This window comes from Rhamphochromis sp. 'chilingali', assembly GCF_963969265.1.
Source record: "Rhamphochromis sp. 'chilingali' genome assembly, chromosome: 3".
Taxonomy (NCBI): Eukaryota; Metazoa; Chordata; class Actinopteri; order Cichliformes; family Cichlidae; genus Rhamphochromis; species Rhamphochromis sp. 'chilingali'.
In genome coordinates this window covers 19644259-19666536 of record NC_137931.1, presented here as the reverse complement: position 1 = coordinate 19666536, position 22278 = coordinate 19644259, and the positions used below count along the sequence as shown (strand labels likewise).

The 22278-nt window shown below is 40.3% G+C and overlaps 1 protein-coding gene across 1 annotated transcript in view; it reads left to right on the top strand.

Annotated features, from left to right (window-relative positions):
• Positions 1-22009, top strand: part of acvr2ab (activin A receptor type 2Ab) — an 86539-nt gene extending 64530 nt beyond the window's left edge. Inside the window, exons 5-11 of the mRNA XM_080877048.1 lie at positions 6424-6567; positions 8224-8367; positions 12399-12544; positions 12643-12757; positions 13860-13998; positions 14093-14223; positions 14582-22009. Of these exons, the coding sequence (XP_080733174.1) occupies positions 6424-6567; positions 8224-8367; positions 12399-12544; positions 12643-12757; positions 13860-13998; positions 14093-14223; positions 14582-14776 (1014 nt within the window). The 3' untranslated portion in view covers positions 14777-22009. The remainder of the gene's footprint in view (positions 1-6423; positions 6568-8223; positions 8368-12398; positions 12545-12642; positions 12758-13859; positions 13999-14092; positions 14224-14581) is intronic.
• Positions 22010-22278: the final 269 nt, after the last annotated feature.

Genomic DNA, 22278 nt, shown 5'->3' with positions numbered 1-22278 from the left:
AAATAAGCATAATAACTCCTTTTTAATGGATGTACTAGAAACTGCTTTCATCCTCTTTTCTGGCATAAAGAGTCCTTCAATAGCAAGTGTTTGTTGACCTATTTTCACTGAAAAGTGTCCCCACTCATATTTACTGCTAAGCTATTCTGTTTATTCTTTTTTTCGCCCCCGTTCTACTTTCCTGATTCTGGAAAGAAATGATAATCTTCACCCCACCTTCTCTGGACCTCATCAGATGTTGGGTTGTCGTAAGGCAGATTCAGAGTCTTACATTGGTATCTCTGTACACAGAGCGAAACCAGTGTTGAGGCTGTGGTTTCATACATGCAGTTACTCAACAAACATCTGATGGCTTGGCATTGGTTGGAATGGAGGTTTGAACCAGAAAGGGAATTAACCAGTTACCACGAAGAGAAAGAAGGCTGAACCATTTCTCTTTGTTGTTTAGGTCATGGTAAAAATCAAAACTTTAAAGTCTTGTAATGCTCATTTTCTAAGTTGTGGTCCCCATTAGAGTCAAAAAGGATGATGAAAGCAAGGTATTCTTGAGTCAGGCTCACCCCTCAGTGGTCTCATAATGTTTTAAAACACCAAGATGGCAAAAATGCTCAGTTTAAATATATAGTTAGTCATTTTTCTGATGCATTCTCATAACCATTAAAAGTATAAAGTTTTATACATACAACATACAAAGTTTTACAGCCTCTTAAAGAGTAAATAGATATGAATACACATTGACAGCTGAGGTAAACAGCAGACTGACAGCCTACAGCCATTACAGATGAACGACAGCCAGAATAGGCCAGGCCTACAGCAGCCACTCTAGCTAGGATTATGTACTTGAATGGGAATGTTTACTCTTAATAGTGAGATTTTTTTACACGGGCTTTGCATACACTTGCAAAGTCAACGTTGAGGCATGACCTTCAAGGAGCCTTTAAATAGGTTAGGATCATAAATCAGATATAATTTAATTCAGTTTTATTTATACAGGGCCAAATCACAGTAACAGACACTTTATATTGTAAGGTAGACCCTACAATAATACATACAAAGAAAAACCCAACAATCATATGACCCCCTATGAGCAAGTGCTTTGGCGACAGTGGGAAGGAAAAACTCCCTTTTAACAGGAAGAAACCTCCAGCAGAATCAGGCTCAGGGAGGGGCGGCCATCTGCTGCAGTCGGTTGGGGTGAAAGAAGGAAGACAGGATAAAAGACCTGCTGTGGAAGAGAGTCAGAGATTAATAAAACACACTAGAGAAAGGAGGATGCTGTTAAACAGAAACGTTTACTTGCGTATACATTAAAACATCCAGCAGATGCTTCCAAAACAAGATAGACTAATTCACCTTGTCTTTTTTATTTTATATTTTTTATTAGTGCCGTCAACGTTAATCTTGTCAAAATGACGTTAACAGCATAACCGCATTAATGCGGCAAATATCTGTTAGCGAGTTAACGTGGATGGCGCCGTGCGTGGGGCTGCACGGTGTCAACGCATTAGCGCAGTTAAGTTGTTAAAGAAGGAAACCTGACTAAGAGGGAAGCAACACAAACAGATGCGGAAAGACATTAAATTCAGTTAAATTCAGTTAACAACAATAATTGAATGGTTTCATATATAAACAAATTCCCGTTACCGAGGCGTCAGATACATAAAGACGTTCAGTTAACCATAGAATAGAGTACATAATTGTGAGTAAGGTCGTCACAGTTGGTAATGAATCTGTGTCTGATTATACACAGTCCAACTTACAAAGAAAGTGAACAGAAACATTTATATACAACAAGTTGTCCCCATCAATTTCTGTTGTACACGAAAAGAAAAACACTGCTTATTTTCTATTATTTCACTCATATAATTAAAGGTTCTTATGTGATGCTATAGAAGCACATCACACCACACTTTCAATCATCTATCCTGCCTGCTGCTGCTGCAGGTTGATCTAAAAGTCCAGACTGGGAGAAATCAGATTTCTGTCCAGTTATTCTTTAACCTATCCCACCTGCCAAAGGACAGGAGGTTGTCAAGTTCATTGATGCACAAAGGTCTGAAATAACAGCCTGCCAAATCCTTCGACTTTAGTTAATAATATCAGTAAGGCTCAGCCGCCAAACTGGAAGCTAGCTTTCTGTGAGTACAGTACGTGCTCCCCAGTCATGGACCAGGCAAGTAAATGATTTGTTTAAAAAAAAAAAAAAAAGAAGTTTTGAGTTCATCTGATCCTCATTGAAAGTTCATGCCTATATTTAAAAACAGTATCAAAAACAGATGCATAGAAACATTTGTGTGAAACTATACTTTGATTATTTTGGTCAGTACAATGTGTTCTTAAAAATGTTTTCAAGCTGCCATCTAGAGAGCGTTTGGGCCGCTCTGAAATCCAACCTCTGCACCGTGGTGGGTAATTTTCCTCGTCATTTGGCTGGCATTTGGTGTGAAAGCAGTGTGCAGACAGCAGGTCTGCCTCACAGCTCTCTGTTAGAGGGAAAAGGCTTTAAGTAAACACACCAGTTCCCATTCCAATCCTCCATTCCCCTCGCACTGCCTAGAAGAAATGGGCAGCCTGCTCTATATATCTACCAAAAGCAGCAGCAGCAATTATTTCATTTATTTTTTTTCTTACACGCTTTTAGATGTTGCAAATTGAAAACACGATCCCTGGGGAGCAGCTTGGTCCTAGAGAAAAGGCCGTTTGACGTGCACCTTCTCGAGACAGACCTCATGACTGCAACACGTCTCCATCATAAATGTCTGTTTTCAGACCTCGACTTTAATCCGTTTGATGGATATTAAGAGGTTTCTGTGGAATTTTTGGTTTGAGGTGCAACGTTATTATAGTAAACTAAAACTAGGTGTGAATGCAATGCTAAAGTTAACTAAAATAAAAATAAAATTAGACCTTTAGGGAACAAAACTTGAAACAATTTTGTGAGCTTGGGAAATTAAAATCACAAAAGTCTGAAACTAACACTGAAACAGTAAAAAACTAAAATTTTCAAGCAACAAAAACTAAAGAAGATCCGCTCTGAAAACTACCTGAAACTAAATTAAATTAAAAGAAAAGTCAAACGTTAAATTTAAAAGCATTAATTAGAATGAAATAAACTATAATAGCTCTTGTTAGGTGCTAATAACACAGCAGTCATATACAGTCATGTGAAAGGTTTCACCAGACTCTGCACTCTTGTAATAAATGCAGTACACCCCATGATTTCATTTTGCTTGCATAATTGAAAATAAAGAGTCTTGAATTCAGTAGAGCCACGTTTAGCAAAAATAACTTGAAGTAATGATTTTCTGTGTAACTTTATCAGCCTCTCACATCACTGTGGAGGAATTCCAGCCCGCTCTTCTTTACAGCATTGCTTCAGTTAATTGAGGTTTGTGGAGGTTTGCTTATGCACAGCTCTCTTCAGGTCCCACCACAGCATTTCAATCATGTTGCGGTCTGGACTTAGACTGGACCACTGCAGGACCTTGATTCTTTTCCTTTTCAGCCATTCTGTTGTAGATTTGCTGCTTTGCTTGGGATCATTGTCCTGTTACATGACCCTGTCAGATAGACGGCCTCGCATTTGACTCTAGGATACTTTGGTATACAGAGGAGTTCATGGTCGACTCATTCACTGCAAAACAAATCCAAATCACCTCTACCACCGTACTAACAGCTGGTATGAGGTATTTGTGTTGATGTGGAGCTGTGCATCATGACCAAACATCTCCACTTTGGTCTTGTCTGTCCAAAGGACATCGTTCCAGAACTCTTGTGATTTTTCAGATGGGGGGTTTAGAAACCTGCTGCCGTGATCTTTTAGAGAGAATAGGCTTTCTCTTGTAACCCTTCCAAGCAACCCACACTCATTCAGTCTTTTTCCAATTGTACTGTCATGAATTAATATTTAACATGCTAACTGATGCCTGTAGAGTCTGAGATGCAGATCGTGGGGGGGGGGGGGGGGGGGGGTTATGGTTACCTGAACATTGCATGGTCTCACCTTGGAGTTAACTTGTTGTAACTTCCAGCAATCTACCAAAACTTGAGCTTTAATAGAGATGCTCACACTTGCTGATAAACAGTTAATGAAGTGCATTTGATTAGCAGCGCTTGGCTGCTGCTCCCCCTCTTAATTCCTATGGAAGCCATAAAGTTGGGCCAAATCTATAATGGATTTAGCCTACAGCCATGTGGTTTAAAGCCAACCGATGTCCCTGGCAATAGATGTGCCTGATGGAAAACCTGGACAGCACCTTATTTGTTTCATAAAGGTGCTCGGAACATAATTTCAGACACATACAATTGTGTGTAAAAATGGCTGTACTTACTGAACAGGTAAATGCAATGAATCAAAACCAGAACTGTGCACTTGAATCATATCTTGATTGTTTGATTTAAAACCCACTGTGGTGGTGTACAGAGGCAAAATTAAACAAGATTAGCTCAGTATGGACCTGACGAAGGATGCGTTGTAGGCGTGTGTTCACTAGATAAAAGTCCTCTTGCACTGCAGAAGGAACAAAACTTAATTGAATTTAATTTGTTTGTAGCCTTTCTTTATCTGCATCCATAGATTTAATTATATGTAGTTAAAAAAAATAGTTTGATGTATGCAAAATATTTCTGAGCCGACCAGACAATCTGCCACTTTTTGTTTGCTTTAAAGTCAACTTCTCCAAGAAAAAGAGGCAGCTGAGGTTATTTTGCTGTGTTTCTAAAAACTTTGTTGATTTACCCCCACCCTCTCAAACAGTGTCTTGTGTTTGCCAAAACGTAATAAAATGATGAGATTTAGTGAAATGCACATTAAGGCTTCTTCAGCCACACAGTAGCGCTTTGTTTTGTGTGCACTAAAGGCCAGAGTTCAATTTCATCTTGATAAAAATCTAATTCATAAATGTTACTAGAGGATACACAGTTTGCTCCTGTAACCGCAGTAATCTTGCCGTAGCCGCTTCCTCTGCGCTTTTTTTTTTTTTTAACGGCTCCTGCTGTTAAACGCTCCTTGGCATGGGCTCATTTTTAACAGTTGGTGTGCGGCTTGGATCTGGCTTTAAGAAAGGTCGTATGCCAAAAACCCTGGATGGTAAATCCAGAAATGAGGTAATATTTGTGCCCTGAAATGCACGTTTTTCTTTTCCTTCTGTAACCTCGTGGGTTAGAGCAGCGCTCTTAAATCTGTTAAATCCAGCAGAAACTCAAAAGAGAAACCCTTTCTTTCTTTTACGTGAGCTTAGCGAAACACTCGGAGTGACACGAGTGCACTCCTGATATATTATCGTCGCGTCTGAGTGGATCCTGCAGGCCTCGGGGTCTTGAAACTTGCTGCAGCTCATCAGGCACCTTGTAAGCCTTCAGTTCAAGTGAAAACATGAACATCGCGAAGGGAAAAAAAGCTCCTTCTTCTTCTTTTTTCTTCTTCTTCTTTTCTTACTGACAGCAGAGGCATGCAGCTAAAGTCGAGGTTTTACAGCAGCGTATCTGGTTTCATAAAACGCCATCAGTCATGTGCTACTCTTTCTCCTCTACCTTTTATCCTTTGGAAATGTGACTCCTGCACTGCATGCTTCTTTTTAACCTTCTTCCCCACCCTCGTCCTCCTCCACCTCCGTCTCTCGCGTGCTTTCTCTCTCTCCAGGTCTCGCTATCCTTGCTCGCCCTCTGTCCTCCTCTGTGAAGTCACATGTGAAAGTGATCAGCTTAATCCCGATCACCAGCTGTGTTTAACCTACTTTAGATTTGGAACACTTGGCTTTACTCTCTTTCACTTTTGTTTGTGTGGGATTAGCATGAACGCACAGCACACGCATGCGGTCTGACCCGCCGCCTTTGGATCTTAAATGTTTTTATTAAATCCATAATTAAACCCTTGCCCAATTTCTTTGTGTGCCTTGCTCAGCGGTTAATCTTCCAGGTTTTGTTTTGTTTTTTCCAACCACCGCCAGCGCACACATTTCATCTGCTGTTTCTCGGATTTAAACTGGCAACCCTCCAGTTACAAACCTGCTTCTGTAAACTTGAGCAAATGCAACTCCTCGGGGGGGTTAATTGAATTTAAAATGAATGTATCCGAACCCTGCTCGGTATGCCGTGTTCACACGGTCATATGGAGGCTAAACTTAAATGTGCAGCTCTCCTGAAGCGGACTTTCCCTCATTAGAAACAACAGAAATTTAAAAGTAGATAAAGCACCGAGGCACCACTTTGTGGAAGAAGTCTATAAATGTAAGTTGTAAGATTTAAGATGTGGAGACGTTGGCAATTCTGCTGGCCTTAGCTCCTCAGGCACGCTGTCACTGTGAGCCAAACAGCCCGGTCACCTTCAATGTAAGCCCGGTGCTATTTTAATGCTCTGGACAAGAAATAAATAAATAAATAAAAAGAATAAAGAATAACACCTGCGTCTCTATCTCTCTGCAGGATCCCGGACCCTCACCCCCGTCCCCAATTCTGGGACACAAACCTCTGCAGCTGATCGAGGTGAAAGCCAGGGGGCGCTTCGGCTGTGTGTGGAAGGCACAACTGCTGAACGAATACATGGCTGTTAAGATCTTTCCCATCCAGGTACACGTGCTGATGGTTCTTCTTTTTGTTTTTTTACTACAACTGTTACATTAGCCTGACAACTCTTACACCCCCACAAAGTAAAGTACTAAAGGAAAAATGTTCACTGTCTTATCAAATAAAGGCAAAACTAAATAAAAAAAAGCAACAACTATAAGAAGTAAAGGAGGTGATTCAAAAACACACACATTGTGAGTATTAATCATTTATCAAATGCCTGTCCACATATCTTCACTAATGACTGTAGCCTGTCACCGCTGCCTTCATATGTCAAAAAGTTATCATGTTTGATATATGACAGTTTATTCAATTCAGTTTTATTCATATAGCACCAAATCACAACAGTCAAAAAAAATAAGGCCCTTCATATTGTAAGGTAAAAAACCTACAATAACAGAGATGAAACAACAACAATCAGACGAACCCGCTGTGATGAAGCACTTGGCGATAGTGGGAAAGAAAAACTCCTTTTTAACAGGAAGGAGTCATAGACAGAGCCAGAGGGAGGGGCAGCCACCTTTTTTCAGAATAGAAATAAATACATACGATTGAAGTGAAATAAATACTGTAGAAAGGGATTTATAGTAATTTAAGGTCTTAAAACAGGTGTGCCCAACATTTTGAACATCAAAGACATACTGCTGTAGTTAATGAAATAAATATTTCAGCACATCTCTTAAATTGTAAGAAATAAATTGTGTCATTTGCACCCGTTTAAAAGAAAAGACATTTCTGTTGTAGATAGTCGACAAAACAGGAACAGGATCCATTTAATTTTTGAATGTATGTTTAAGCCCAGAAATTCCACTTTCACGTTTTCCAATACTGTCCAATTCTACTCTTTACCGGAGTGATTCTGGACTTATATTTGACACTTATGGACATGTCTTTTCATGTCATTTAAACAAAGTGCGTGATTAAAATAGTCACCTCACCTAGTTTTTCTGATGGACTAAACTAACCAAAGCAGCTAAAACCATTTTTGTTCGTTTTTTTTAACAATTCTGGAAATCTTTTAGATCCAGCCTCTAGTGGCTGTTAGAGGAACTTTAACTAATAAAAACTAAACTAAAACAAGCAAATCCACTCTGGGAAGTAACTGAAACTAAAATGAAATCAAAAGGAAATAGAAAGGAATAGAAACTGTACCAACTCTGGCTGTATGTGTTTAATTTTCTGGGTAAAATCTAGTTTGGTTACAGGAAAATTCTTCTGATAAGCTTTTTTTTTTTTTTTTTTAAATTGGGCTAGTGTATCCATTATTTTCATGCTGGAAGCGGGGAATAAATGAAAAACAGCTAATTAAACTTGTAGCCAACAAGTCTGACAGCTTTTCTAGTGGAAACTTTATAACTCATCCCCTTTTTTGTTATTTCTGACCTTTTGATAAGCAAAAATGTGTTTTATATTTGAGTAATATTATTGGAATTATTTGGGTGCCGAGTGTCTCTGTTAGGAGATGAATTAGAGCTTCTCGGCTGTTTTAATAATGAGTAATAATAAAGCAGCATGTAAAACAAAGAATAGACTAAAATCAGTCTGCATCTCCCAAACTTTCTAACACTAGTCGTGACCTGGCTTGTACGTGTTTTTGTTGATTGGGTGGCACGGCGGCATGAATAACATCTGCATCTCTCCCTCTGTGCTCGTGTCTAGGACAAGCTGTCTTGGCAGAACGAGTACGAGATCTACAGCGTGAGCGGCATGAAGCACGAAAACATCCTCCACTTTATCGGTGCGGAGAAGAGGAACAACAACCTGGACCTGGAGCTGTGGCTCATCACCGCCTACCACGACAAGGTACGCCGAGAGGGCTGCAGAGATGCATATTCTTTTCTTTACTGAGTCATTTTCAATCTGAGTGCACTAAAGCAGAGTACACTATAGGAGACCGGACTGTATTTCTAATGCATTCATTCCTCTATATGTTGTATATTTTCTCATTGCTTCATCAAACCTCTCGCACTTTGGGGACGTCTCAGACCTCCAGGCTCGATGACCTGAGCTTCATGCTGAACCTTCAGTCTGCTTTGTATGCCAGGCTTTTGTCTACTACACTGTGGATCTATTTCAAACCAGTTTCAGGATGTTTTTACATCGATACGTCATTTAGGTCTAAAAATTGCTTTATGAGTTCAGCTTGATTTAAGACCATCAGATAAAGAGGAGCGAATAAGACAAACAAAAGAAAAACAAAAACGTGTTTAATTTTGCTTTTTCTGGGGTATCTTAAGTGCAATCACTGCTTTAGTTCATTAAAATAAACAGGCTGTTGCTTATGTTAAGTAGCAGGCGTGCTCACGGGGGCAGCCTTTGGGTTTAAAGACTGCAGTTTCTCTAGTGGCCAGTAGAGGGTGACTACATAAGTGAGTCAGTACCCATAGATCGCCATGTTAAAATGTCAAAATTTATAGCTGATATAAGCACGTTGGCGACCACAAAGCAGTTTTTGTCTCTATAGCCAGTTGTCCTAAATTAAAAAACAGGGTGACTGTTTTTATAAGTCATCTATTTATATTTTAAAAAGTCTTTTTAAGTTTGCATTAGTCAGTCGTAATTATTTTATTTACAGAGCTTCTTGATCCCTCTGTGCTGTTTTTGGCTCTATCTTAGTTTAACTGTTAAAATTCTTATCACATTTTATTGTTTTGCTTTTGCTTTGTGGAGCAAACGAACCCACATTTTTGAGTTAAATCATAATTTCAAGATTTTTTGAACCTTTATTTTGAGTTAAGTTGAACTTTTGAGATATTCAAAATTGGAGTTGCATCTAAACTTTGATCAGTTTTTTAGTTACTGCGTTGAATTTCAATGTGCTAACCCACAATCTTGAGTTGTCAAGTTGTAATTCTGAGATAAATAACCCAAATATATAGTTCAACTTTTGAGATGCTAACCCAAACTTTTGAGTTACAATTTTTTTTTTTTATGTAACTATAAATTTTGACGTGTTGCCAAATAAATTTTCTTCAGTGGCAGAAATGCGCTTCCATAAAGTATAGTTACTTCTGTCTTAAAAAAACAAACACAGAGGTTTAAAACACTAGTGTTCGTTACTGATGTCATTGTGGCCGTCTCCATCCTTTATATACAGTCTGTGGTATGATCCCTACTTTTTTCTTGTTGCTACCCAAGCAACATGTTGAGCTGATGGTCTGGATGTCTATACGACCTTATTTTAGTTCCATTTTGAACTGTGTCAACAAGTCCTGATAAGAGTCCATGTTTACTGAGCATTTATCCATATGTATCCATATCAAATTTATGATATACACCTGCATTTAAACCTGGCACAGCCACTCAAACCTTTAAAAAGATAGCTGTAAGATCAAGAGATCAAAGCCGGTATACATCTCAGTAAAAGAGTTAAAACTCAATAAACTTGGGCTCAAGTTTCCACAGCTGAAGAAAAGGTTAGAAACCGTTGCAAGTGTTGTTTAAAACACATCCAACTGGAGCGCTTCAGATCTGTTTTCCAGTCACAGTGTACATGTAAAACAATTCTCTGATTTCCCGCCTGATTTCTCCCACTAACTGGGTTGTTTGTGTCCATGTAAGCTCAGCATATTGCTGAGCTTAGTGTATGTTATTGAGTTGTTTGCTGGGGGGTTTTTGTGGGGGGGGCAGTTGCACACAGATCTAAAAAGCTCCAGGGCGACCATCTAACAAAGTTGTAAACACTGGTAAAGAGGGGAAACATGCATGAAACCTTCACATTTTATTGATTCTGTTTGGTGCCTTAAGATCTAATCTATAGTTACAATACGCCTCATGTTGCCTTTCTTTTTTTTTTTTTTTTTTTTTTGTGCCTAGAAAGTGGGTTTGAGCTGTGTTAGCCCCCTTTTGTACTCCACTCACCCTCCATGCTGCAGCCTTTGTAGCATTCGGGGCTCTAAGTGCCTCTGTGTTTTGAGAGTCATTACCAACCTAGTGGAGAGTGATTCTTGTACGCTTGGCTTGCCCGAAATTTCCCAGCCAGACCGAGGATTTGAATCAGCGTTCCTAAGGAGCCTTCATCGCGTGAATAAAGGTTGAAAAATTAAAAGCTTGTGGGTGTGGCGGTGAGGCTTTAACACTCACAATACAACTCTTGGAAAGGCACTCAGCTCTGGAGTGGAGTGAAGCTCTCCTAGAGGGAATAACACTGGAGCTTTAAAGGAGGAAACTGTAATTATTCTGCAAGCATAAGTCTTTAAGCTTTGACCTAAAAAGAGCAGGTGTCGAAGTGTTGGCGTCTGTCGCAGCTGATTTATGTTTGATGCATCTGAGCAGCTTTATGGTGTGGAGCCGTGCACATGCAGCAGCTTGCCGAAGAAAAAAAAACCCTGTAATTTATATCTTTTCATATATTTCCACTGCAAGGATATTAAAAGCTGTCACGCAGAATATGCACACACACACACACACACACACACACACACTGTGGAAAGCTTTCATCTGAAGCTCAGCTGATGATGTGTTGGAGTTGTATGCCCTCTAGTGGTCACTCAACACAACTACATTTGCCTTTGGCCTCCACTGGTGACCTTGTGTTGTGTTGACATTCAAAATTCAAGACCTTTATTGTCATTGTGCATTGTAGATGACATTTAAAGAAAAACACTAACAGGAGTACAGATTAACAAATATATTTTATACTTTTTATTCTACATTATTAACTCTCATTATGATAAAAAAATGGTCAATAAAGGTGTGAGGGAAACAGCAGCAGCACAGAAATATGAGTAAATATAAAATATGAGCATTAACAGGACAGAAGACAAATTAGTAAATTAGATGTAAGCATGAATTTTCCCTTGTAATGCTCAAATCTCCAGATCTACAGTAGCATTTCTACTTTTTCGCTCTAATACTTAAGAGTAAGGCACATGCTGCTCTTCATGAGTAGACAAAGGATAAGTGATCACATGGAGGAGGTCATTGAATCAGCGTTATCAGAGCTCCGTTATTCAGAGAGGACAATAAGCATCCGCTGTGGTTTTAAGAGGACGCCTTGTAGGTCGTAAATGTCATTTATTGCACTCTAGGGGATTTATTGAGCTCCAGAAGTTCTTTCTTCTTCGATAATCATCTAAAAAATGTCAATATTGAAACTTGTACATCCAGTATAATTGTTTTATCTTGTGGAGTCAGCTGCAAACTAAAAAAAATAGAAAAGCTTTGGTGAATTTCCATCCATTAGAGATATTTCCATTACCACACTGAGAATACTGCATGCTCTGATGCAGCTCAGCTTTTAATGTACTATTAATTAATCTTTTCATTCCATCACTCTGACTCTTGAATATATTTATAACATCACACATTTCTAGATTTCAGCTGATAAACATTAAAACTTCTGTAACAGTTAAACACAAGTTAGTGATCTGCTTTGTCCTCCATCGTCCTCCGGCCCTTCCATCACACGTGAATAAGATCTTGTGCATTCGCTCTCTTGGAGCACCGTCTCTCCCCCAACCCAAAGGGGAGTTTTGCCTCAGACTTGAAGATGCCAAGTAACTCCTGGTAGGGTCATCTCAGGGGAGGGGTCTTGCTTTGAGAAACTCCATTGAAACAGAATATTTGGCACTGGATAACCTCACCTGAAACTGGCATTAAGCTAGAACAGAAACGGGGACGTCTGGCAGCCAGGCCTGGATTCATGGGGTCTGGACAGGTACAGCTTATCAACAACAACAGAAATTAGGGACACGTGCAGTGTGGACTGGGCGACAGGCAAAGGGCACGTTTTGGGGCCCCTTTTCCTACATGCCCATTTTTGAATGTAAAGTTAGTGTTTCTGTTTTTTCTTCCCGCTGACACCCATCTTCTCTGTCTGTCTCATTCACTAGGGCTCATTGACAGACTACCTGAAGGCCAACGTGGTGTCCTGGAACGAGCTCTGCCACATCGCTCAGTCAGCAGCCCGCGGTCTCGCCTACCTCCACGAAGATATCCCAGGACACAAGGACGGGCACAAGCCCTCCATCGCTCACAGGTACACTGCCATAAACATAAACATCTGTGGATTATCAAGACTCCTGTATTAGTTTGACTGGGCTAAAGGGATATTTCCTGTGTCGTGCGTTCTTTCAGGGACATTAAAAGTAAGAATGTGTTGTTGAAGAATAACCTGACAGCCTGCATAGCTGACTTTGGCCTCGCTCTGAAGTTTGAGGCAGGAAAATCAGCAGGAGACACACACGGACAGGTATAGCTCACACTTAAAACTTCATATAGTTGTCTCTCATCCACCATTTCACTGTGTTTGAAGGCATGTTTACAGGCAGTACCCAGTTACATCTGTTTCCAGCTTATTTGTGCAATGATGTTAAGCAACCAATGTCAGTTTATGTTGTCTGAAAATTTGGTTTATCATTATTATAATATTTTAGTCTTCCAAATGTTTTGCACTGCACAGCACAACAATCTTAAATGACAAGTTGAATAACACAAAAAAATCATCTATACAGTATCAATAATTACAGTCTAGAATCTTTCCCTTATTGTAAAAGGACATACGTCCATTAATGTATGACATTTTAGATCCTCCCATCAAAGTACAGTCAGATTCTTTCCGTCAGTGTACAGTGACATTCTAGAACATTTCCATCAATGCAGTTAAATTCTAAAATATTTCCCTTTGTGTACAATGAAATTCTCTTTGTTAATGTACAGTGAAATTCTATAATCTTTCCAATATATTTTAGAAGCTTTCTATTAATAGTCAGTGACTTTCCAGAATCTTCCTGTTAATGTATAATTACGTCTTTTCGTTGATGTTAAATTATGTTCTAGAATTTTCAATTCAGTACAACTTCAATTCCTCCTGAAACTGCAATAGTCAGTAGTTTATCTTAGCTTAGCGTGATTTATAGTTCAAAATAACCCTTCTTTATCTCATACTGGACCCTGTCTTAAGGGGAAAATGGGGGGGGGACGGGGACAAAAATAACGGAAAACTGAAACTGAGTATTTAGACCTGAGGCCTGATCTTTTTCTCTTTTTTTTTAAGCTATTTGTTCATTTCGCTGTAATCACCAACATCCATTTTAGAGAGAAACTTATTATTCGTGCTTTGAGACAGTAGTTGTAGACTCCTTTGGGTGGCAGCATAGGCCAGAAATTTTTGAAGCAGCCCTGGAGGGATTCATTTGAATGATGAGGTTTTCAATTTTTGAAAGTTGGACAATCACAGTAAAGCAGTGAAAACACATTTATTTGGCAGTGTTTTTGCTGGGTCTGCTTTAATTGGTGGTCATGTAGCTATTTATCTCAGTGCTGATCTTTGGACTCCTGCTTGGAACCTGTAGGTGGGAACACGACGTTACATGGCTCCCGAAGTCCTGGAGGGCGCAATCAACTTCCAGCGTGATTCATTTTTGCGCATCGATATGTACGCCTTTGGCCTCGTCCTGTGGGAGCTGGCATCACGGTGCACCGCTGCCGACGGTAAATCCACAAGCACTCCAGTCAGGTTTTATCCACACTGTCTTATTTTTATTCCGTCCGAATTTTAACTTTGGACACGTGCACATGTTTCCAGGACCAGTAGATGAGTACATGCTCCCCTTTGAGGAGGAGGTGGGTCAGCACCCATCTCTGGAGGACATGCAGGAGGTGGTGGTGCATAAGAAACTGCGGCCCTGCCTGCGAGACTGCTGGCAGAAACACACGGTGAGAAATTAGAGGAGTGTTTGTTGAAACTGTCCCATAGCTCTTTGATTTATGCAGCATGATTTAAAATGGTTCCCTCTATAGCACATTTAAAAAGAACAGCTGATGTACACCTGAAATAATCAAACAACATATAACACAGGACAAAATGACAGTGAGTAAGAACAACACAAAGTATTATGAACTTTCATTGGATAGTCTCTTCAGTCACTTGCCTGAAAGTTTATAAATAGGTCCCGCCCACTTTGTGCCACTGCAGAGCGCTTCCAGTGTGTCCATGCTCAAACTCCAGAAACCACAACCAGCTGAGATATCGTGGTGCTGTTTGGATAACGTTCGTCTGAACTTTGTTCCACAGGGTCTGGCCATGCTTTGCGAAACCATCGAGGACTGCTGGGACCACGAGGCCGAGGCACGCCTGTCCGCCGGCTGCGTCGAAGAGCGCATCGGACAGATGCAGCGCCAGGCGCCCGTCATCGGCCCCGAGGAGATCGTCACGGTTGTCACCATGGTGACAAACGTGGACCTCCCACCCAAGGAGTCCAGCTTATGATCAGCCAATCAGCCGACGCCAGACGAGCTCTAGCGAAAACACAGATCAACACGAGGGGATAAATGGCCAACCCTGGTTGGTTGGCTTTGTGGGGGGGGTTTTCTTCTTCTTCTTCTCCTTTGATTTTTTTTTTTCCTTCCTGTTCTTTTAAGTGCGGGCCGCTGCTCGCATTCAGGAAACGCCCCTTGCGCCCGCCTCACCACATCAGTTGACATCCACCTCATTTTGATAGGCGTGCTTGAGGATTTTAACGTTGAACTCTCTGCCATCCTGAGCGGACTCACTCAGGATGTTTTACCAAGCCACAGCACTGACATGCTGGGACAACACTCTACGGACACTTTGATCATGTATTGTTTTTATATACACATATACATGCAAACGCACGCACGCACACAGACACACACACAGATGTAGGAGGGCGACGTGTTCTGCTCTGAGAAGATTCTTCGGAGAAATTTCACAAAACTCTCAGTGCATTTTAGTGTTAAAAAACAACAAAAGAAGAAAAAAAAAGAAAAGACGGGCGTCCGGCTCTTGATACATTTGCTGTTTTCTCGTGTGTTTTTTTTCTTTTTCTTTTGTTTTTTTTTGGGAGACTATCGTTCTGCCAATAAGCAACGGCTTCTGAATGTTTATAGTGTAATGCTGCTGTACATAGTGTATTATGGACCCAGACAACTTGGTAATCAAGCTTATTTTAAATGGGGGGGGGGGAATGGGGAGGGGGGTCCATTTTCAAGCATTACGACGATAAAAACCATAAACCTCCTTCAACCAGGTATACCTCAGTTCAGATGGACAGTTTTAAAAAAAAATCAGTCCCTCTCTCCCTGGTCATGGTCATCGCTCGCACTTCCTTTACAACCTTTTGGCCCTTCGTCAATCAACAAAGCCTAGACACACACAGACACACACGGCCATACAAACCGTAAAAAAAAAACAACACAACTTTTTCCCTTCTTCGTCCCCTTCCTTTCTCTCAGTGTCTACTTCAACTTTCTCCTGTTGTTTTTTTTTTTTTTTTTTTTTTTTGGCTTCTATCAGATGTTCATGAGAGCGGGATAAACTCATGAACCCCCCCCCCCCCCCCCCCCCCCCCCACCACCACCACCACCACCCACACCCTGCCCACACCCATGATAATGAAGTTGTCGTTTAAAGTTTTCTTCTTCTTCTTTTTTTTTTGTTTGCCGTGTCAGCCGTCAGCAGAGAGTAAATACCCATTGCTGACTAGCTTGAATTGGAGTCATGAGATCTCTCTCTGGATTAGCGCTGGGTGCCAGCTGTAATGATACCTTCTCTTTTTCTTTTTTCTTTTCTTTTTTCTTTTTTTGGATATTTAATCAGAGATATCAAACTCTCGGGTCATATTCTTGTTCATTCATTGTGAAATAAATTATGTGTTGTTTGATTCTATTTAGAAAAATCAGATTAACAAAAAAAAACAAAAAAAAAAACAAGAGGTCACCTGGCATGATTATTTTTAGGAGGTATCAAATTTGAAGTACAGTTTCCAGAGGTACCCAGCCCTACTTTGGAACTGTGCCTGTATTTAGCTGAGCCAGCTTGCTTTTGATTTGATTGCACGCATCTTTTTATTTTTATTTTATTTTATTTTTTTTAATTAAGAGTTTCTGCTCTCTTTGGATACACCTCAGGAATCTTTGCTACTCAACACCACGCCCTCACATCCTCATCTGTCTCGAACTGGAGTACCTCCTCTTTCGCCGAATCTTGCGCCTCCTATGTCTCTTTCTTGCCTCGTCTCCACTTGTTAGGGTTTAGCCGTGCGGTAATAGTTCAGTGTCTTTAGTCGGTTTGAAGAAAACTGTATTAGGTAAGGTTGGTCGATAACTAAAAGGTGGACATAATCTGCTCCCCATTCTTTTTAAGTAGCCAAGCATGAATCACAGTTCAAAATAATCCTTATTCATCTCATCTTCTGAAAGAAACCGTCACATGATAGAGATATTATATTATTATATTAGGACTATCCACTTTTTCTGACAAAGTTCCACCAGTCATTTAATGCCAGATCCCCACAGCATTCATTAGTCATACTGATCTCATTACAAAAAAAGGAAAGTTGAATTATCAAGGATGCAGACCACTGAATTAATTCCCACAAAAATGAAGAGAGATATTACTAAAAACAGGAAAAAATATCAACCTGCCCAACCAACACAGTCAACCTGACCTAATGTATCTGTAGAACCAAAAATCTGGTCTATGTTTTAACCACCTTCATTCTGCACTGTTCCAGTTTAGACTTAATTAATTTGTTTTGATGCTTTCTCTTAAGCTTGGCCCACTGCCGTTGGAATTTGAGGGTTATTTCCCTAGGGCCTTGGTAACACAGGCCTAGAAACCAGTTGGTGAACCCATGACAACCAAAACCCTCCTTGTGATTTCTTTGGTTACCTATAGCTTGCAGAGAAGACGCCGACTTATCTGCAAACACTCATTATTTAACCTCTGAGACGTACTAGAAACCAATAATGTTCCCCTTCAAAGTAAAAGTTCTTAGAAACCCCTAAAACCACTTAGCTTGACAGTTTGAAACCCTTGCCGACCCAACCGGCACACTCACACAGCTAACCATGGTTAAATGAGTGGAGACGAGGGGATCTCTCCTTTCTGTCTTTCATCCTGGTGCCATTTCTACATGTCGATATTAGTTAATCTTGTAGATGTCAGGCAAAACGGATGTATCTGTCGTTGTTGCGAAGGCGACAAATGACGTTTTTGAGTCTTTATTTCCTCTGAGGGATATTGAACACTGGTGCCGGCAGACCTGCAGTCTCTCCTCAAGCTTTGGGACGGTTTCACATATCACAGTTTAAAATAAAGCTCTGTGTGCAGTTAGAAAATACTTGGGGAGGGGCATGAAGAAACTTCTTTCTATCCAAACCATTCACATTCAAGACAGTGAGGCTTTCTTTACAGCACTGTATTATGACGTTTTGGTGAGCAAGAGCCAGTAAGTATACAAGTAAAACACTAAGACATTAAATTGATTAGTGATCAGTTGAGCAAAACCTTTCATTTTGCACAAAAAAGTCTGTAATGAAGCTAAATGTTTGGAGAATGGAGATGTGTGCCAACATTTGTACCAATCAGGGCCAAATTGTTTAGTTATCCCACCTAAATCTAGAAGATTCCAAAAAAAGGATCTTCATAGTTGAACTGTAAAAGTTCTTTAAGCAAATTTGGCAGCATAAGTTTGAGGTTATTTCCGCACACCATATTGCAACAACACCGCAAACCTGAAGGAAGTTGAAGCCATCATCTTATTTACATATTGTAGCATGAGTACAATTTTTTGCATCAGTGTCGCTTCCTTATGCTGCTCCACTGCTGTTCAAAAGCACCCGTTGTCCGAGGTCCTCGCAAAGCTTGAACAGTCGGGGACGATCAGTACTGCAAACCCCAGCAGCCCTTCAGTAAGTACTACCTCACTTGCAGGGATTTCTTCAGTATAGAAACTATGGCAAATAAATTAAAATCATAACCAGGTTGCTAAAAAAAATAATTCTAAATGTTCTTGATTTAGGGGAAAGGTTTCAGTTTAGGGGTAAACTTAATTTGTTCCCTGAAGGTCTGACAGACAGAAACAGAATAAGGCTACAAAGAAGCTTCCTCATTTCCACCACAATGTGTTTTCTTGTCCCACAAAGGGAGATTGAACTGCAGAACGAAAAGGATCCTTGAATGACACCAACATAAGGGAAAAACACCAGTATTATTCTTTTTAGTTCCCATGTTTGTGTCCTCAAATGCAAAACCTACTCACCAGTGTTCCAGCAGCCAAGTGGATATCCAAAAACTGCCTCCAAACTGGTTGGTTACCTGCCAAAGTGGTTGACAAATCTTATCAGCCACGAGCAAAGAAACTCGCTGCTGTTTGGTTGGCAGTCACATCCTAAGCACTGTAGGGGAAAGACTTCCGGCTTGAGTTTAAACTGCGCTCAGAGAAACCGACCCAAACCGACAAATACCATTCAGGGATTCAGTACTATGCTTTTCTAAGTTCTAGCGAGTTATATGCAACCAGTGCCGTAAACTACCCTACACTTCTGTAGGATCAGCTGCAGGAGTGAATTTCAATACACACACACACACAAATAACTTGTAGCATTTTATTTTTTTTATCCGTGACCTTGCATATTGATATGTTGTATTTATTTTTTAATTTACTGGCCTGAGGTTTTGGGGATTGGAGCTCGAGTGCAACTCGGAATAAAGTTCTGGCATGAGCTTTGGTTTTTGTTGGGGTTTCAGGGTTTGGGGTGGGTTTTCAGTTGTAATTCAGGAACTACTTTCATTAATTGATTCAAAAAGAAAAAGATATAAACTTTATTCATGCTTCTTTCTATTCAGTCTATGGACAAAATGACCGAGAATGAATGTTCTTCAGACTCCTGGATTCCAGTATTGTGTGTACTTCGATGGATTGAGCCCGGCCCTGTGTAACTTTAGAGGGCTTTGCGTTTGGCTGGTTTCGTGTGATTGTGCCCTGTCCCGTAGAAACTTGCAAAGCCCAGCGTATTTGGACATCCATTCATACACCTCTCGGTTGTACCGGCTCTGTGGTCCATTAGGACCAAACCGACCATCCAAAGGACGATGGGGGAAAAAAAGGTCCTCAAAAACCTCTGGTCCTACCATTGTTTTAGCACCTAAACTTCCAAAACGAAGCAGATATTTGGTTCTGTTTGTCTTCACCTGATCAAGTACCCAATTAAAGCAATTGACGACAATCTCGTCTACCATCCATTGGTTCCCCTCAGGAACCATGCCTGTTCTGACTCCACCAAAGGAGCATCTACATGATGCATTGCTGAACTGAACTTTGAGGATCTGTAGCGTTAACTTCTTGCACTGAAAAGTTAGGAAACTTCACCAAAAGAGCTTCTAAATACGCAAGAATTCGGAACATCTCATTTTAATAGGTGGCGCTTCTAAAATAGTCCAGAATGAACATGGCCCTATGGATCTATAGCTCAAATATTTAAATTTTGTGAGGTAAAGTTTTTCCTCTGGAAATTTTTGGAAAGCATTTGAGACATTTGATGTAGTAGATGTATATTTTTCTTTAAACTAGCAGCTTCTTCTTGAATCTCCTTTATTGGGAAAATTAGCTTCATTGTAGGGGGAAAAGGTAGAATTTTTTTTTTAATTAACTTTTTGTCTAGAAGAAGCTTTAAAGAATTATTATTCAGTGTCAGTGGTCTTGTGAGCACCCCCAACTGAACCCAGTCACCCAGTTTCTCAGCAATGGGTAGTGAAATGGATCCTGCTAGAGTGATTCAACTTTGGAAGCACCAGTTAATCAAGTCAGTGAAAATGTAATTGATTGGATGTTGTCTCTGTAATGAAGATGCCAGCAGAGATACACCCCACCCCACCCCTGACAAATGCTCATGAGAATCCTCTTGATTGGTAAATGTTCACAAAAGAGGTTGCACAGCTTTCTAGATGGCAACGACAACTGACAGCCTGCAGGGCCTGTTGTACCCAATGTTCTCGCCCTTGCAAATGTTGGTGAACACTAAAAGTGCTGTCATATCCACTGTCCACACTTTGGTGTTTTTTTTAGCTAATAGCATCAGGGGTTTTGTCACCTTTTCAGCTAGTGCAGGAGCTACCAGATTAAATTACACTTTCTGAGTTTCCTGTTTTGATCTCTGGCACTGTTGTGGAGATTGTGTCTTTCGTTCAGGAGGATAGTGCAGCGAGTAGCGAGGCAGTGTTGATATCAGTGTTTGCAAGATAGCTGGTCACCTCAAAAGCTGAGGTGACCAGCTTTGGAAAATAGTCCAGTCATATTCGACCCTCCTGATTTGTATAATTTATCTTCAACTTCAGCCTTATCCTGATGAGGAGCAGTTGACTTGGCGACCTGAGAGGAGTTAAAAGGATGGATCTTTTGGATATTTAAAGGTGTATGGATGGGTCCTGCGCATGTTGAAGCTTTACATGTTTCTACCTTGACTTCCTCCAGCCCAGCACCTCACATTGCTGTGCATATAAACAGTGAAACATTTGTGTCTTGTTGCCCCCACTATTTTAAGCAGTCTAGGATCTGTACAGACATAAATACCTGTATCAACTATATACTCTGAGCTGAATCTTTATAAGTGCGTGTTGAACTTCAGTGTTTCCTCTACATTCATTTATACTTTTCTTGTGTTTTGACTCAGCACCCAGGCCTGTAAAAGTTTCCCTTCACTAAGCTGGAGGCTCATTGGAGTACTTTGTAAGGCAGAAAGAAAACGAATTGTGATGGTTCAGCCAAAGGTGTTCCTCTGGGAGCCTGCTTGGATCCCCTGATGGTTACATTTTAAAAAGCCCTCCAAGCTCTTTAGGAGCTGTTGCAATATTCCCATACGTGCTACTACAATCATCCACTACAGGTTATTTCATTCTAACTTCCCAGTCTCCTCCTTTTTCCTGCTGGTGGTAAAGAGTTTTAGAGGAAACATTGAACTCCATTGACCCCCACCGACCCCCACCGCTAAGACTGTCTTGGCAGTAAGAGAAGTCTGGTTACCAGGCCTGAAATTTCTACAAAAAACCCCCCACAAAACAAATCAAAAAAATAACAAAACAAAAAAAAACAAAAACACTACTTTGACCCCACATTTCTCGAGGCTGTCGAGTTGCAGCGCTTATCCCGGGTCTGCCAACACTGTCTCCAATGCCAATGATGCTCACAGGTTGTTTAAAGCTGGGAGAAACTGATCAGTCTGAACATGAAACTTCAGTGTGTCATGTTTTAAAAAGAAAAAAAAAATCCTCTCTTCAGTGATGAAAATGTCTTTTTTTCTTTGCTCCTGATACATGTGACTGTACATTTTATGTTACTGAGAAAAAAATGTGAAAACAAGAAAGAAACTAAGGTCTGCAATTTCAAACTGGAAAGTGAAGTACATCAAACAAACAAACAAAAAAAGAAACAGCCCACTGGGTTTTCCTGAGTAGGAATGAGTCTTTACCAGCTTCAAGGATGTCCTCATCCTGACCTCACAGAAGGGATGAGAGGAAAATCTCTTGAAAAAGTGTTACAGCAGAGGAAACAAACTTCATGAACCCTGTGTACATTATGGCAGAGGAGGCAGGACTGATCCCTGATTAGCGCTGCGACTCTCGGCTAATGTTAGCCGGCCATGGTTTTTATCAGCTGAAGTGATCCACGTGATGTAAATAAATGTGTTTTTAGATTGTGAATGTGTTTTCTTTCCTTTTTTTCCCCCTCTCTGAATCACTGCAGTCTGGAGTTAACTCTTTTTAGAGGCTTGGCGTTTTCCTGGAAACAGTTTGGTTTTCATATTTAGGGACTTTTTAATAAAGGAAAGTCATAAAATAAATTTTGATACATCAGATTTTAAGAGGTAAACCCTAACCAATGCAATTAGGTGTAAGTACACCTTGTTAGTACTAGATTAAGTACTTTTGTCTTAATTCTTTGTTAGCATCACAGTTACTGCAGATGAGAA